This window comes from Oncorhynchus tshawytscha, linkage group LG07 (genome assembly GCF_018296145.1).
Source record: "Oncorhynchus tshawytscha isolate Ot180627B linkage group LG07, Otsh_v2.0, whole genome shotgun sequence".
Classification (NCBI taxonomy): Eukaryota; Metazoa; Chordata; class Actinopteri; order Salmoniformes; family Salmonidae; genus Oncorhynchus; species Oncorhynchus tshawytscha.
Genome location: NC_056435.1, coordinates 32,512,518 through 32,529,491, shown reverse-complemented (window position 1 = coordinate 32,529,491; position 16,974 = coordinate 32,512,518). Strand labels below are relative to the sequence as shown.

The following is a 16,974-nucleotide window of genomic DNA, read 5'->3' as shown; positions in this document are numbered from 1 at the left end:
TCTGGTAATTTGTCAAAGTCGTCTTCTAGTTTTTTCTTATTAAAGTTGCTGGAACTACGATTATCAGCAATTTGTACTATTGAAACACTAATATATCTCCATCTATGTGTTGTTTATACAGAGGACAGATTTGGGAAGGATGGGTTGGTTAACAACCTGTGTCCCACAACCCACCACATTGCAGTCTGCCAATAGAGGAGGACCAGAACTGCTGGTGAACCTGAGGACTTTGTACAGACTTCATGGGAATGTAATCTGATCTACCATTATTGTGGGAGTTTATGGAGGACGATGCTGATCCTACATTAGCTGCCACTGATGCTCAGATCATCACCCAGCAAAGCAAATACTGAAACATCCAAGAAAATGAAAACTATAACCTCTCCTGTCTTCTCTCTCTCTCTCTCTCTCACACACACACACACACTCATTCACTCGCACAGGAATGTCCTCACCTCTCATCTCCCATCACACCAATTGTCAGGACCGCCAAACTGAGTTGGAGACTGATCAGTTGAGTGGGGATACACTTCGAACCTATACTTTGACTTCCAACAGTCGCCCTGTGTGAACAGTGAATGTGAGGTGTGTTTAATATTAGTCTCTCATAACCGCCTTAACATTGGGTACCAAGATTAGTTTAATGTCAATTCTGCTGCCACAACCTGAAATGTATCATCCCTTATGGCATTGTGCCACATCTGGGTTAAATCGTCACCCCGTGGGAGTATGATGTCAGGCGATAACATCAAGTCAAGCTTTCGCCTCACTGCACAGCATGAAAGGTATTGTCCAGGACATGCTAGCACGCCTGAGGGGTATGCTACAAAGCAGTATAAAGGAGTTAGCCTGCTAACTTGCCTGAATATTCTGAAATAACTTATTACTTCTTAGAAAGATAAGCTTGACATATGTATGGTCTAATTAACTTACCCATAAACACATATCTATGTTTAGCTTTCTTAATGAACCAGAAAATCAACTGTAAAATGACATCCACCAATGAAATGTACGCATTCTGCTGGTGTGAAGATGTTTGTTTGGTAGTCTCGTCTGTACCATTGCCTAGGGGTGGTGGGGTAGTGGTTAGAGAAGTCCTGGTTTGAGGTGAACAACTTTCTCAAAGTTGAACCTGCTTTGTAGTATACCACTCTGGAAACTTCTCACTTCTTTTTGTTTGTGTTATGGCTACAGAATGGATCCCCAGGACATTTACTCCAATATTTTGCAATATACATTATATTAACGTTGATGTCATGCGAGGATTCTTTACACCCCCCCAAGGATGATACAGGGGTGAGAACGACAACACACCAGACTGTATGGGGATGGAGCTGGTCAGGATATGAAATACACATCACATCACCACCTTGCTTATCCCCCCTAGTTCACTTTAAACCAGGATGGGACTTCGCTAACCACTACCCCACCCTCCTATACAATGGTACAGACGAGACTACCAAACAAGCATCTTCACACCAGCGGAATGTGTACATTTCATAAGTGGATGTCATTTTTACTCCTTTGTATTGCTAATGCCACCTGCTAGATCCAATCATGTTAGTTTGTTCAGCTTGCTATACATGGTGCTATGATAACATTGCGAAAAATAAAGACTTGCTGTACAGTATGTATTTGAATGTATGTTGTGCAATTAATATACATGTTTACAATATTTTTTATAATTCAGAAAAATAGGCAGACCTCTCTTTCGTGTTTGATATGAATTGACAAATATGACCTTTTAGAAAGAACGTAGCTTGATGAATTTTCCTAGCTCTGTATTTGTCCATTTGTCCTGTCTGGACATCTCTCTGAATTTCTCTTCTGCTCTCTCAAACCCCACTGTAGTTTGAAAATACTTATTTAAGATGAGAAAGCATTTAGAAAATATTCACTGTGAAAAGAAGTCCCTGTAAAATGACTCTGTTGTACACAAGAGTAAACAAGTTACACAACAATGTAATGCATCTTGACATGCATATTAATTTATTGCCCTCATTTTTAGCGTTCTTTGTTTCTTAGCAGTGAGACTCCCATAGCAGAGTTTTGATTGTGAATAAAGTGTTGATTTCCCTCATGTCTGTTTACTACTTTAACCTTTAACCCTGCTATGTATTGGTCACCTCTCTGTTGTTGTCACTGCTTCAGTTATACATTAGTGGGGCTCTTAGGATGAGTGAGAACGTTCTGTGCTAAGAAACTCAACCAGCAGGTGTCTCTGTTCGCTTTCTTGTTGTTGACCCCGTGTCTTCCATCTAGTTCACTCTTTGACTGTGAGATCCTAATCAAACACTAGAACAGGGATGTGCAATTTTGATGTGGGTGGGGGACAAAAAAAATCTGAACTCATCGTGAGGGGCCTCAAATAATTTCTACACATTTTGTCAAGGGATGTAGAAAACATATTTCTGTTTTAAAGCTAGTTTGCTGAAATTCTACACATTTTGCCATGAGAAAAGGTTGCAATTTTATAACTAATTTCACATACTTTTTCAAGTTTTAGTGTTAATTTTGGGCAATTCTACAATAACCCACACACACGAGTGGAGGCTGCTGAGGGAAGGAAAGCTCATAATAGTGTCTGGAACAGAGCTAATGGAATGGCATCAAACACATGGAAACCATGTGCTTGATGTATTTGCTACCGTTCCACTGATTCTGCTCCAGCGATTACCACAAGCCGTCCTCTCCAAAGAAGGTGCCACCAACCTCCTATGACACACACACACGCACGCACGCAAAAGGGTTGGCGGGCCGCCAGTTGCCCATCCCTGCAGAACCAACAGCTAGTGGCCTGTTTATAATGTTAAGCCCTTAGGAACGCCTACAACTTTAAATTCCCATGTGTGGGGGGAAATGTATTTAGGACTCTCAAAAACTTCAATATTAAAGACGTGAAAATGAGACATAAATCTAAATCATCAACATTGGACCAAGAGTAGGCTTAGAATTGTGTCGAATGTTCCGTCGGAGGTAGCCTTATGGCAATAGCAGGATGAGCGGGAAGCGCGTGTGGGTACGTCCTGGACTCGAATCGCGGGGTGACCCCCATCGTATGACTCACGTGCAGAGGCGGAGACTCCATATCTAAATCACTACTGGAGAGCTGTCTCTTTTTCAGACCGTCCAACGCGGTGGGAAAATTAACAAGAATAAGTCAACATTACATTATAATTTCAAGACCAAGGCAACGCAATGTTCACAATGTGAAGAAAATGTCCGGGATAAGGTAAGATAAATAATATGGGAAATTAAACCTAACGGGCAACATTTATAACAGAAATAACTTTAACTCAACCAGCACCGCATGATTTGTTTGGCGGACTATTTTGAATTTCGAGCACCGACTAACCACACTTAAGTGTAATTTACTTAACAGACGGATAGGCTACGATTGTTTCAATGTAGCCTAGGATCTTAAACATTTTACACTTAAGTTTAAAGTGTGTACTGTCTTATCCAATATCCCTGTGAAGATGAGGAATGGTGGAGGAAAGTGATATTGCAAGGTTATGGAACTAACTTTTATTATAGTATATGTCTGTTGTCCTGTTTATACAGTTTTTAATGCTGAAAGATATTCAGATAATCGTTAAGAATACTAGTCACCAAAAACTTTCCCCCATGTTATCTGGTGGTTATTTGAGAGCTATAACTGATATGAATAACATATTTCAGTGTCCTATAGAGACAATTATTAGCCATTAATCTTGTTAAAAAAAATGTAAGTCAACATATTCACCCAACATCAAAACATGATCGAAAATGTTGTCTATTAAGGAAGTATTTCCCATAGATGCTGTATCCTTTTTGGGAATATTTAGTTTGCCTTTTGAGTGTCATTTTAATTGTCAGTTCCCACTATGATTCATCTTTAACTGATTCGCAAATTGGCTTTACTGGCTCTTTAGTGTGGTTAACAGACCAATAACCAAGGCGGAAGACAAATGTTCCGTATCCCATTTGTTGCACCGCTGTTTCACTCATGTAGGTTAAGATGGCTGGTGCAGTTAGATTGACTTGGTTTATTCACACATTAATATTCTCCAACATCTGTCTCTATGCTTTAAGACAGATGTGAAGTTGCTCATTAAAACCCTTTAGCCTCTCTTCTGCTTTGATTTTGTTTTATGAAACAGATGGTTCAATGGAAATAAGTCTTCGCCACAAGCTCAAAGAAAGTCTTATGTGAATGTACAAAAAAAAAAATTAACTTCCCAAAAAGTGAATTATTGATGAACATAAATTAAATTGTGTTTATGGATTTGAATGTGTTATTGGGTGTCACCGGTTTAAAGCGAGCATTTCTGAGATAATGTGTTTAGCCAACCCACGCAGTCTCAACAGCCTTGATGTCTCCGTTTAGAGTGGTTCAAGGGGACATTCAAAACTTTTTTGATGACTTTCATTCCCTCACTGGTGGTGTAACCATCAGACATATTAGTCACTCCAAGGTCCTCAGTAGCATGCTGTTTGCAAAAGATGCCATTTATATGGTCTGGAGTACTAGAGAGTATACATCTCACTATTTTACCTCTCCGTGTGCAGCTGGTGTTCCTATCCAACGTTTGGGTATTGGTGACAGCGTGAAATGGGGAGCATCTGTGTGGTGTTGGGTTCTGCATACACACTCACTTTTCAATCCATCCCATTCAATCTATCATACATTGTACAAGAGGAAAAATCCCCCCATTGATACACATTGCTAAATACTGCACAATTTATCACTTGCCCCCAATCCCCCCCCCCTTCCCCAAAACAGATACATTTTGCCTTATGCTAAAAAGTTTATTCTATTCTACTGAGCCATTTACTTTATGTTCATATTTATATAGTTTTTTTTTCTTATTGTTGCGTTGTCGAGAAGGACCCTACAAGTAAGCATTTCGTTGGACGGTGTATACCATCTGTATCCCGTACATATGACTAATAAAACGTAAAACTTCAAACATAACCGTCACAGGGATGTCCACTGACTCCTGGAGACTTTTGAAACTGAAACTAAGTAATATGGGCAATTCCACAGTAACGGAATTACACTTTGACTGCAATATGTATGTTTTTGTGCGATCCGACCAAATTCACATAGAAATGTGAGTTATATATCTGTAATTATCATTGAATGCAAGCGGTAGATTTGTTCTGTGTATGCAATTTCTATGCTTCCCGTTCCTAAGTTTAGTTTTTGCGTTTTTTACTTTTTTGTACACCAGCTTCAAACAGCTGAAAATACAATGTCTTTGGTTATAGAAAATGTATTTCAGTGGTTTAGATGGTACTATGATTCTCTACACTCTTGTTTTCTCACAAACGGAAAATAGGCAAACTATTCAACATTTTGCAACCCAGAAATGGCAGAGCAATGTTAAAAATATTTTAAAAAATTAAAACTTTTTTTATTTTTCTAGATGCTAACTTTGGTAATGGAATTCAAGTAAAGTCTCCCTCAGGTTTTTATGCGATATCTGCAGAAAGAATGGAGTGTCAGATATGACATGGCACCTTGAGTTTAAAAATATCTCTTAGTTATTGATCGAGACAGTGGTGTAGTGGTGCCTGGAGAAGTGGGTATACTTTAATTTTGGCCAAAAAATTCTAATGGCCTGCCCTGACGAAGGAAAGGCGCCCTGAGTGAAAAATTCTATGAGAAACAGTGACATACACTCTGAATGATTTAAAATTATAAATCCCATATTGGTCTTTCAGTCAGGCCAACTCAAGCTGTACTGTACAAAAGGCTAATAGTATTTTTATATTGACTTGCTCATTATGCATTATCCTGTTCTATTGGTTTTCTTTCAACTTTATTTCGTTGTCTATCACCCAAATGCATTATCGTACTCATATTAGCAACCCATGATAGTTAATGCGTCTTTAAATCCCCCCTCTTTCTAATGGATATTTCCATCTCTGTCCATGAATCTGCTTGCATGTGTGCTGTTCATTTTAGAATGTTTTTTTTCCCGCAATTTGCATTTTGGAATTCACACATAGGCCTACCTCCATGTGTACATTGCTGCGCCTAAAATGTGAAGAACTAATCGTTTATCAAAAAATTTAAGCTAAACATTGATATCAGTAATCACTATAACAAATTGATAGATCTACCATTCATTTTTAATTCTGTGAACTTTCCATAATTTCATTAGAAAATATCTTGTGGGTTTTTGGTAACGGAGTTACAAAGCAGGAGGCAACAATTTCTCCTAAACAAAATATAAGTGTTTATATTAGTTGGCAGAGGTCTTTACGTCAACATTATTGTGTTTTGATGTATTTCTAATACTTTTTAAGACTTTTGCGAGGGAGGCGTTAATGTGAAAGGGTAGGAACTAAAGTGTTGATAAGTGTTTCCTAGGGGACTGTAAAATCTTTGGCTACCTTAAATGTTTTCGCTCAGCTACTTCATGTAGCGAACATATTTCTCTTTGATTTGAAGATACTGTTGCACAAACAACATGCTGATTTAGGTCTACACAATCACTGGTATTATCAAGCTGTATAGCTAATTACATTTGCTTTGACTCAGTACATTTATTAGCTAGCGATTAGCATTAGCGGCTACCAATTCGCTAAGAATTAGCTAACTTGCTAAGAAAATGTAAACTAGCTGTTTGCAGATGTAAGAAACACAAATTAATAGTATTATTATATAATGCTAGTGAATTTATATTAAGAAGCACAGTGAAGATAGCATCGTTGTCAAAATAGCATCGTTGTCATCAACGTTGTTGCAACGCCATACAACACTCCTTCCGTGGCATCCAACTGCTCTTAAACGCTAGTAAAACCAAATGCATGCTTTTCAACCGTTCGCTGCCTGCACCCGCACGCCCGACTAGCATCACCACCATGGATGCTTCCCTGGATGGTTCCAACCTAGAATATGTGGACATCTATAAGTACCTAGGTGTCTGGCTAGACTGTAAACTCTCCTTTCAGACTTATATCAAACATCTCCAATCTAAAATCAAATCTAGAGTCGGCTTTCTATTCCACAACAAAGCCTCCTTCACTCACGCCGCCAAACTTACCCTAGTAAAACTGACTATCCTACCGATCCTCGACTTCGGCGATGTCATCTACAAAATAGCTTCCAATACTCTACTCAGCAAACTGGATGCAGTTTATCACAGTGCCATCCGTTTTGTTACTAAAGCACCTTATACCACCCACCACTGCGACCTGTATGCTCTAGTCGGCTGGCCCTCGCTACATATTCGTCGCCAGACCCACTGGCTCCAGGTCATCTACAAGTCCATGCTAGGTAAAGCTCCGCCTTATCTCAGTTCACTGGTCACAATGGCAACACCCACCCATAGCACGCGCCCCAGCAGGTGTATCTCACTGATCATCCCTAAAGCCAACACCTCATTTGGCCACCTTTCGTTCCCGTTCTCTGCTGCCTGTGACTGGAACGAATTGCAAAAATCGCTGAAGTTGGAGACTTATCTCCCTCACCAACTTCAAACATCTGCTATCTGAGCAGCTAACCGATCGCTGCAGCTGTACATAGTCTATCGGTAAATAGCCCACCCGATTTACCTACCTAATCCCCATACTGTTTATATTTATTTACTTTTCTGCTCTTTTGCACACCAGTATCTCTACCTGTACATGACCATCTGATCATTTATCACTCCAGTGTTAATCTACAAAATTGTAATTATTCGCCTACCTCCTCATGCCTTTTGCACACAATGTATATACTCTCTTTTTTTTCTACTGTGTTATTGACTTGTTAATTGTTTACTCCATGTGTAACTGTGTTGTCTGTTCACACGGCTCTGCTTTATCTTGGCCAGGTCGCAGTTATAAATGAGAACTTGTTCTCAACTAGCTTACCTGGTTAAATAAAGGTTAAATAAAATTAAAATAAAATGTTCTGCATTAACCATGCAGACTGAAGGCAAGTTTCTTATGGTCAAGGAACAACATGCGCTCCTTGAGTGACAAGGGGCAGGGCCAGGTCTTTGTGGAAAGAGGCAGCAAGAGATGACTGAAGTAGCTAAGTAAACTATAAAAATGGACGTTACACACGGCTTATCACATTTCAATAAACCAAACATTCAAATAGGCAAATTCAAATTGAAACATCCATACCTGTATATCATTAGATATAGTATATTGCCCAGCCCTAGTTTATTGTAACAAATCCCAGAAGTGTGCTCGCAGAATGGCAAGAACCTGCGTCTTGGAAGAGAGGAAAGTTTAACACAAAAACAATTTGCCTCACTGTCTGCTCTTTCTGAGCTAAACATAGTTCCAAAAACAACTCTCACATTGGGGTGGACTGAAAAACTCCCTTATTAACAAGAATTCTTGTTGGAGAGGGCCTAAATATAGTCTCGTTAAATAACCTTACTTTTAAAATGTCTAAATACTTTTAGCGGGTCAGAGTAGGATATGATTGTGAGCTCCTGAGATGCCTCACAATAGGATGTTGTCCCTCTGTTTACTCTGTAGACTCACAATGGTCTACAGACAAAGGAGGACAGGACACTGCATTCCTCTAGCAAGGTTACCCCAGTGCAAACCAGCCAGCCAGGCCTTTTGGGAGAAACATGACAATGTGAAGGCAGGATCTCCGTCACACAGCCAATGGCTTTGATGATGGATGTGTTGGATTGGGCCGTTAAGGGCTAGTCCGATGTATTATGTCTCGTTGTTCTGCGGTGCTGATTGTTCATTTTCTGTAGAGATTGGTTAAAACGTTAGGATGAAAGAACGTGATAATTCATTAACACTCATTCACCCTTCTGTGATTCGCTTTGGCTTTTACCAAGGTGATGGAGCTCTATTTTTTTTCCCATCAAATTTGTGTGCCCCGTCCCAATTCAACCTCTGACATTTGGAATCCTTCTTAGACAGAGCTAAAGGACTGGCTTAACTTTCTGACCTCAGCTGTGGTAAACATGGTTTAGTTTTTTTAAGTGCTCATGTTCCTTGCATTGGGACTACCAGTCCAAAAGTTCCAGATGGTAATGATTTAGAGACCAGACCTTCACCTGCATCCTCAGGTTTTTAGGTAATAAAAGGAAGTTTGAGATCATCACTGAGTAGTCCGGTACTAACAGTTGTGTTTCCTATTGTTAAATGTGTTGGAGGATGTCTTCATGTTTGATTGGAGCAACTCATTCCATTCCCAGCCCTCTGTAATTCTGTGGTGATTAGAATTATGTTAATCAGATTCTCCACCCTGGTCCCCTAGAGAGGACATTATCCTTCCTTGCCGTCTCATTCCTGGAGTCTCAGTGCAAACGTTAACAGCATAACTAGTCTGTGTGCTAAGTTGTCCGCATGCTTCCCATCCGAAACAGTTCAGAATAGTTTGTGCATATATTATGACGTCATTTTGTAACATTTTGTTTGTTTTGGTTTTCGGCAAGGCATTTTCTTGAAGCAAGCCGAAGTTCGGAGGCGAAGTCTACGCCACTTCATCGGTCATTGGTCAACAGTAGGGATTATTCAATGAAGTGTTGTCATTCAATGGTAGACGACTCGTTTTGATGCACATTTTTTCACTTGAGAAATACTGCTCCAAACATCTTATTTAGAAATAAAATTGTGCAACTAACATCTCCTCGGCAAAAACGTTAAAATAAAAAACAACTCAAGAAATCTATCTTAGTTTACTTCTGACTGTTTTGAGGAAGGCTACAGCATCTCAAGATGATCCGACGCATGCGGAAGTCTTTAGTCTGATCCAGAACCTGCCTGCCATCAGCAGCCCATTTCCTCAGGGGGGGGATCACCCAGATGGATGCCTCTTTCCTGTGTGGCTCACTTGGCCACCTCTGACCCCCCTCTCACCCTGTAACTCGGCCCTGGTTTAGACACTGGGGTTGTGGTCATGTTGGCAGGAGATGGGGAACAGAGACCGCAGGCGCAACTCAAAATGCAGTTACATACAGAGACTGTCCAACTACATAGTTAAACAAGAACATTGAATGGAAAGGGTGTTGTTGGACTATTAACCTCAGCCATCTGCTTGGACAACTCCTTATGGACTTAAAAAAAAACAATCTCAGCCCTAAATGTTGGTTTATGTCCTCATTTGTTACATTTCACCTCAGATATTCTGATGATAAGGAATGGACAAAGAAATAACAAACCTTAATCAGAGTTGCATCCTAATCGGTTCATTTATCTCCATATTTGTTTGGACAAGTGACTCCATTATTCCTGGTATTGACTGACATTGAGTCGTGTATTTTGTAAACACCCTGTACTCTGTCTCTATGTCCCACATGCTCACTCTCGTCCAGAGGCCGTCTGACCTGATAGTGCTCATTTGTTTGAGGTTGGGAGGAGGAATAGAGGAGGCCTGTAGGGGGTAAAGGGGGCTGTTGTTGGTCAGGCTTGCCCCCTATAAAATAGGATTTATTGTGGTTTGACCCTGCTGCTGTCTCATGTCTCAGAGAGACAGTCACTGGACCTGTCCTGCTGGGCTATGAGGGGCCGGAAGTTCCCAGCATTAATTTAGTGGTAGGAAGAGCGGGATGGTGGGCGAAGATCAAGACAAAAGCCTCCATACAGCCACCATAGAGCACTGTTTCTTAGTTATTTTGGAGGCGAGGCCCAAAGTAAGCCTGTGAAGGTGGCCTGCCAACATTCAAATATTCCACATCTAAACCAATAGGAAGGTCTTGTTTAATCTTGACTCGCACACAGAGAGAGTTTGTTGCAGGGGCATTGGGTTGAGAGTGGGACCCTTGTATGGATTGGGAAAGAGTATATCCTATCTGGTAATGTAAAACTGTAAGTTGGAAATAATATTGGAAAATCAATCAATTTTCAAGGGCCACCTTGTCAACTCAAAAATGTAGTCTTAATCCCAGGGCAGGAGAAGTGCAAACTGTTCATGATTTGGATTATCGCAGCTGTTGATGGAGTTCACCCCAAATCTCCTAAACATGTCCCAAGCTCCACCCACTGTACTCCGATGGAGGGCTATGATTGGCTGGCGGCCCTTGTGGGAATGGTAATAGAGACAGTTCTAGTTGAATGAAGTCTGGTTGCTGATCTGACAATAGAGCCCATTGTCCATGGCCATCAGGCATTAGCATAGGGTACACTGCATACGCATTGTAATGCATATGATTGACTCATGGCTCAGGTTTTTATTATTTCACAAGACACCCTCTGGGTTTATGTAACACTAGAAACCTCTCAGAAGACAAACAAGTTATGATACAAGTTATGATATTCTTGAACTGTTGATTTAAATTAATTTTTTATTTTTATTTAATTTCATAATTGTTTTGGTGCAGAGACACAGGGAATTTCCCTTTCTACACTTCTGAAGATGAACTGACAGCTATTATGTAGAGGACAAAAAGCAAGCTGCGGAATGTTCACTTTGAGCTGAACCATTGATTTGGAACAGACAGAACCCAGCTTCAAATATGACACACCTTATGGCTCCCAGACAGTCAGGTTTGGAGGTGTGCAGTGTCACTCACAGGTGATACTAGAGTGATAAATGTCACTTAATAGCAAACAGGTGTTTTATATTCCCTCACCAAGGAATTTGTGCATTTTATGCTGGGGCTACCCAGTCATCATGACCCTTGTGGAGGTGACCCTGCAGGGTGGCAGCGTATAGTACAGGCTCCTGTTCTCTCCCTGCTAGCCATGCAGAATGTGGCCGTAGGGTTGCTGGCTGGGGCTTAAAGTTCTTTACCTATCTGCCCCTCCTTGGCAACCTGCCCTCCCAGCTTGCCTGTCTCCTGTGCAGTGGTGTAATGTACATAAGTAAAAATTCTTGAAAGTACTACTTAAGTCATTTTTGGGGGGTATCTGTACTTTACTATTTATATTTTTGACAACTGCATCTGATCTGGCGGACTGACTAAACACAAATGCTTTGTTTGTAAATTATGTCTAAGTGTTGGAGTGTGCCTCTGGCTATCCGTACATTAAAAAAATAAAATAAAAACATCCTGCCATCTGGTTTGCTTAATATAAGGAATTTGAAATTATACTTTTACTTTTGATACTGCTCTGACATCTGACGCTTAAAGTTAATGAGGGAGATATGTCTCCAACTTCATTCAGTGATTTTTGCAATTCGTTCCAGTCATTGGCAGCAGAGAACTGAAAGGAAAGGTGGCCAAAGGAGGTGTTGGTTTTACGGATGACCAGTAAAATATACCTGCTGAAGCGTGTGCTACGGGTGGGTGTTGCTATGTTGACCAGTGATCTGAGATAAGGCGGCGCTTTACCTAGCAAGACTTATAGAAGACCCAGAGCCAGTGGGTTTGGCAACGAATATGAAGCGAGAACCAGCCAACGTGAGCATACAGGTCGCAGTGGCACTGTGATAGACTACATCCAATTTGCTGAGTAGAGTGTTGGAGGCTATTTTGTAAATGACATCGCCGAAGTCAAGGATTGGTAGGATAGTCAGTCAGTATGTTTGGCAGCATGAGTGAAGGAGGCCTGTTGCGAAATAGGAATCCGATTCTAGATTTAATTTTGGATTGGAGATGCCTAATATGAGTCTGGAAGGAGAGTTTACAGTCTAGCCAGACACCTAGGTATTTATAGTTGTCCACATATTCTAAGTCAGAACCGTCCAGAGTTATTTTTACTCAAGTATAACAATTGGGTACTTTTTCCACCACTGCTCCTGTGCTTTATTTGATCTCTTAACACAAAGCCAGCTTTATCATGCCTGCCATATCCTCCATAAAAAAGTACCCCACACTGGCCCCCAGTGTTCAGGATGTGTGAGGAATGAACATGAACAACTGGGGGGGGAGGAGGAGGAGGAGGAGAGGAGGAGGGAGAAAGACACCAGAACCTTTTTTCAAAAACAATTGAAGCACACCTATACGACCACAAAAACAGTCCATAACCCAGAGACATCCGACCAAATGCTTCCTAGTCTGAGGATTCCACGACTCCATTAAAGTCACCATCGCATGAGCTCCTTTCCCGGTCCCACGAGGGAAACCCTATGCCCCAATGGCTAGGGACAGATCCCATACTTCATTAATCTCCACACCACAATTACCTTTACCCTCAGGGCACTCCTGCAGTGGGGAAGAAGTTTAACAGGCTTCTTAGCACTACAGTAGAATCAATGGCAAATAAACCCATTCACATTCTAAAGGGGCAGACAGTATGCAGCCTTCAGGGCCTGATATAAAGCACATTGCTGTTAGGCCTACAGATGTAATGAAGCACCAGGTTTTAATCCTCCCATTTATTGTGTTGCCAATGAGGAGAATTGGTGGGACGGTTGGAATTAGAGTTGAAAAACAATAGAAGCAAAGAATGTGTGTGACAGGTGCAGGGCTGTTCTATGTCATCTGAAACATGTGCACTCTCTCCTCTCCCTCTGATTGTTCTCTCAAGCCTGGATGTGGGTTCCTCCCTGTGTCTGTCCAGTACAATGGTGACCCAATACTCTGTATCCTATTCCTAATTCAGAAAATGTGTGGCTAGTAGTCTTCAATGGTATGCCGTATACCGGGGTATTTGGAAATGGCCACAGGATAGTTTTTCAATACCATTTAAACTACTACTTTGAAGTTTTGTTTTTTATACATTTGAATATTTGTAGCTACTTTTTAGTACATACCTGCAGTCAACTTGTGCAATATGTTAGGAGATAAAGCGCAACGTGTTCATTTCACCTGTCATATTATTTTACATTTTGAAGCTTATCGGTAGTCCCCAGTCACATGTAGTTAGTTTACAAGCACACAACCACGAGAGACCAGAGCCTTGTGAGTCACTCACTGTTTGATATCTTAGAACTATTAAGTTAACTGTCTAAAATGCGCTAAATGCTGTGCAGTTATCCATTTGGTTTACTAACTTCTTAGCTAGCTAAGTGGTTAGCTTCTTGCAATCAAGCTCCTCTTGGTAACAACAGCAGAGAATTCCCTCCTTGATCAAAAGCCAATATTTGTTTTGTGCATGCAGCAAACTTTGAGTAACATTTTTGAGATACTTGTATACCTTTTATGAGCTGGGATGTCTGTCCTTGGAAATTGTTTGTCAACTTTATAAAAATGTTTTCATGCATTCGTTAACATTTAGCTAGCATTTGCTATGGGATTGCATTGCTTAAAATAGCGCTCCTTGTGTTCAGTGCTGGTATTACTGAATATCCCAGGATAGAACAAGGTCGGTATGACAACCTGGATACCGTCCAAGCCTAGTGGCTAGGTGTTAGAACTTTAATCAAACATCACTCTAAATGTAATAAATGGCCATAAGCCTACACCTGACATCCATACATACATCATCTTGGTTTACTTAAGCTGTTAGCTCCCTTGTGTTCATTGCAGATACATTGATATGCTGTGTGTTCTGGGGGCCCCTAACTCTAGCATACACTATACACTAAAGGGGACATGCTACAGTCTGAATTACACACTGCTAATTTGGGGTGTGAACGTTTAAACAAAATTTGGACGTTAATGTTAATCTTAATCAGAAAAACTTTCTTCCACAAAATCCCAGTGCAGTTACCACAAGCAGGTCCCGATCATCATCACTAAGGGAAAAATACAAATAAAATAAAAAAACTAACGCAACAATTCTGTAATGGTAGTAGGAGATATGCATCTTTCAAATTATTTGCCACAAATATAAAGTGCTGGCACAGTATCGGCATGTTGGAAAAATGGCAGAGAAATGCAGTGAACAGACGGCTCTACCCTGAGTTAGTACAGTTTCGAGTCGGCTGCTGCGCTGGGATTTTAGCTGACCCAACATTACAACCTATTGGTGCCAGCGATTAGTACTTTGGAAACATGCTAAAGTATGGACTGACTGCTAGAAACACGTCTACAATTTCATCAGCAAGCTGTCAAACTATCGTAATTAAGTGACAAACTACATACTGTTTATTGGTGCACTGCCTAACATTCTTAGACATTCCATCCCTGTGTTTGTCAGTGAAGCTAGCTAACTTTCTCACTGTTTATCAGAGTATATGCTGTCTGCCCCAGTGCCTGTATTTTAATAGTGAGTAAGTCATGCACAAGACATGTCATGGGAGACAATGTGCGCAAATGGATTTTGATTTTGGAATATTGATGTGGCAGTTGGGACATCAGGTGCACATCATCTCAATGTTAATTTTCGCCAAATCTCTTGAAGACTCGAGTGGCCACTTGCTTATGGGCCAAGTGTTCGCTTTGAGATTCAGTATATAGAACTTCATTGCCCACTAGCGATCCTATGCAATAGGACCACCATACGCAATAGGATCATATTCTGCATTGATTTCACATGACAATTTCTGTTTTTGTTATTGTCTTAAAGGAAAACTAATTAAAAAAAGGGCAGTTTAAGCATTTAAGATAAATTGTCAATTTGTTATCACATCCCTACTGCTAATGGGGCTACTGTCGAGTAAAGCACACTGTCTGTCTTTACAACACATTATGTTTTACAATATTTGGATAAGCAGGTTGCCTGGCAGCTATGCTGTATAGACTTTGAACGTAACACATAATCAAACAGAAGGTGGCCTTTTTCTTTTGAGGTGTATGCCGCTGCTCGCACGACTGGGCTGGATGGCTTATAGAAGAAGGTTTGTTGTCTTTATATTGTCTGATTCCAGCCTCTGACACATTTCCAAAGGACCTCAGTAACCTGTTTTGCAAGGTGAGTAAGGAGGATTTTAACTCTGAATTTAGCTGAGTTTGTTATTTATAAAACCAGTATCTGAGCAGAAAGAATATTTTATGTCTTCAGATAGGAAATAGTAGGTCTGTAAATACACTCAGGCTGACTTAGTTTGGCACTGGTGGATGGAGTGCTAGGTTAGCTAAATGACAGCCCATGTTTGAAACATTAGCCTGGGCTGGTCCTCAGGAGACAGGGCAGAGTCTCCCTGAATAACCTGTTGTTAGGCGAGGTTAGATGTTGGTTTACGAGGGCAGTAAACGTTAAATGGCTGTTTTTAAGTTGGTCACTGATGGCTTTAGTCCTATTTCCAATGAATTTAGATATACACATGCATTTATTCCCCATTGGTTTAGATTTCTGTTCTTCAGCCTTTAGACCATCTGTCTTTACATCAACTTGTATGTCTCCTGTTAGAGACAGTGTTCTGTACAGGGCTATAGTCTCCTGTCTCTTCACTTCATTGTGGCTGAGGTACTTGGAGGAAAACCTTTTTTCACAATAGTTTATCTTTGAGGGAATCGATTTGAGCTATACTGGAATTTGAATTTGATTGAAAGCCAAAACTAAACAATGACAGAACGGTGTTGCCCTATTTTCAGACAATGCAATGTCCACTCCTATGTTTTTCACTGCTGGGAAAACTGTCATCTATACTTTGGGTTGTTTTAAAACAATGGAGCAGATTCCATGAGTAGAATGCTGTTCTGCCTTCTCGGGAAACGCCATTCAACATCAAGTTATTTTGGGACAACTGTAAATTGTGGGTTGTGGATGAAGTTATTATTGAGAATGAGACGTCTGACACATAGTGGCTAGGAGAAACAGGATGGAGGAGAGTGTGCGTATGTTTATGTTGGTCTTGTTGCAATGCTCTGTCGTGTTTTCTGTTTGGGGAGGTGTTTTTGAGTATTTTTTGTTGTCCTAGAATAACCACTTGGTGCATAGATGTCTCCTTGACCCAGATTGGAGATAAAGAGCCCGTGTGCCTTCCATGGAGAGAGTGTGAATGTGTTATCAGATCTAGAAAATAATAAGAACCAAACACCAGTATTAGGATATATGTTGGCAATTTATCTTAAGCACTGTCTTACCTGTGGCATAGTAGGTGTATTATGTCTATGCTTCACATATTTCAATAAGCATTTTTCTACAGCTGGTCATGCTTTACACCTGGCTAGCCCTATCCCGGTCAACTGCACTGTACCCTGCCTTCCCCATTTCTCCTTCTCCCAAATCCACTCAGCTGATGTTCTGAAAGAGCTGCAAAATCTGGACCCCTACAAATCAGCTGGGCTAGACAATCTGGACCCTTTC

At 40.7% G+C, this 16,974-nt stretch overlaps 2 protein-coding genes across 7 annotated transcripts in view; both read left to right on the top strand.

The window, feature by feature from the left end:
- Positions 1-2,080, top strand: part of sulf2a (sulfatase 2a) — a 54,425-nt gene extending 52,345 nt beyond the window's left edge. Inside the window, exon 21 of the mRNA XM_024426925.2 lies at positions 122-2,080. Within this exon, the coding sequence (XP_024282693.1) occupies positions 122-152 (31 nt within the window). The 3' untranslated portion in view covers positions 153-2,080. The remainder of the gene's footprint in view (positions 1-121) is intronic.
- Positions 2,081-2,757: 677 nt separating this feature from the next.
- Positions 2,758-16,974, top strand: part of LOC112255252 (rho GTPase-activating protein 39) — a 52,976-nt gene continuing 38,759 nt past the window's right edge. For 4 of the 6 annotated variants that reach the window (XM_042324312.1, XM_042324311.1, XM_042324309.1 and 1 more), the window contains exon 1: positions 2,760-3,232. In XM_042324312.1, coding sequence (XP_042180246.1) covers positions 3,219-3,232 — 14 coding nt within the window. In that variant the 5' untranslated portion in view covers positions 2,760-3,218. Of the gene's footprint in view, positions 3,233-15,557; positions 15,637-16,974 lie in introns of those variants that run through there. The other 2 variants (XM_042324313.1, XM_042324310.1) reach the window with 2 other exon arrangements.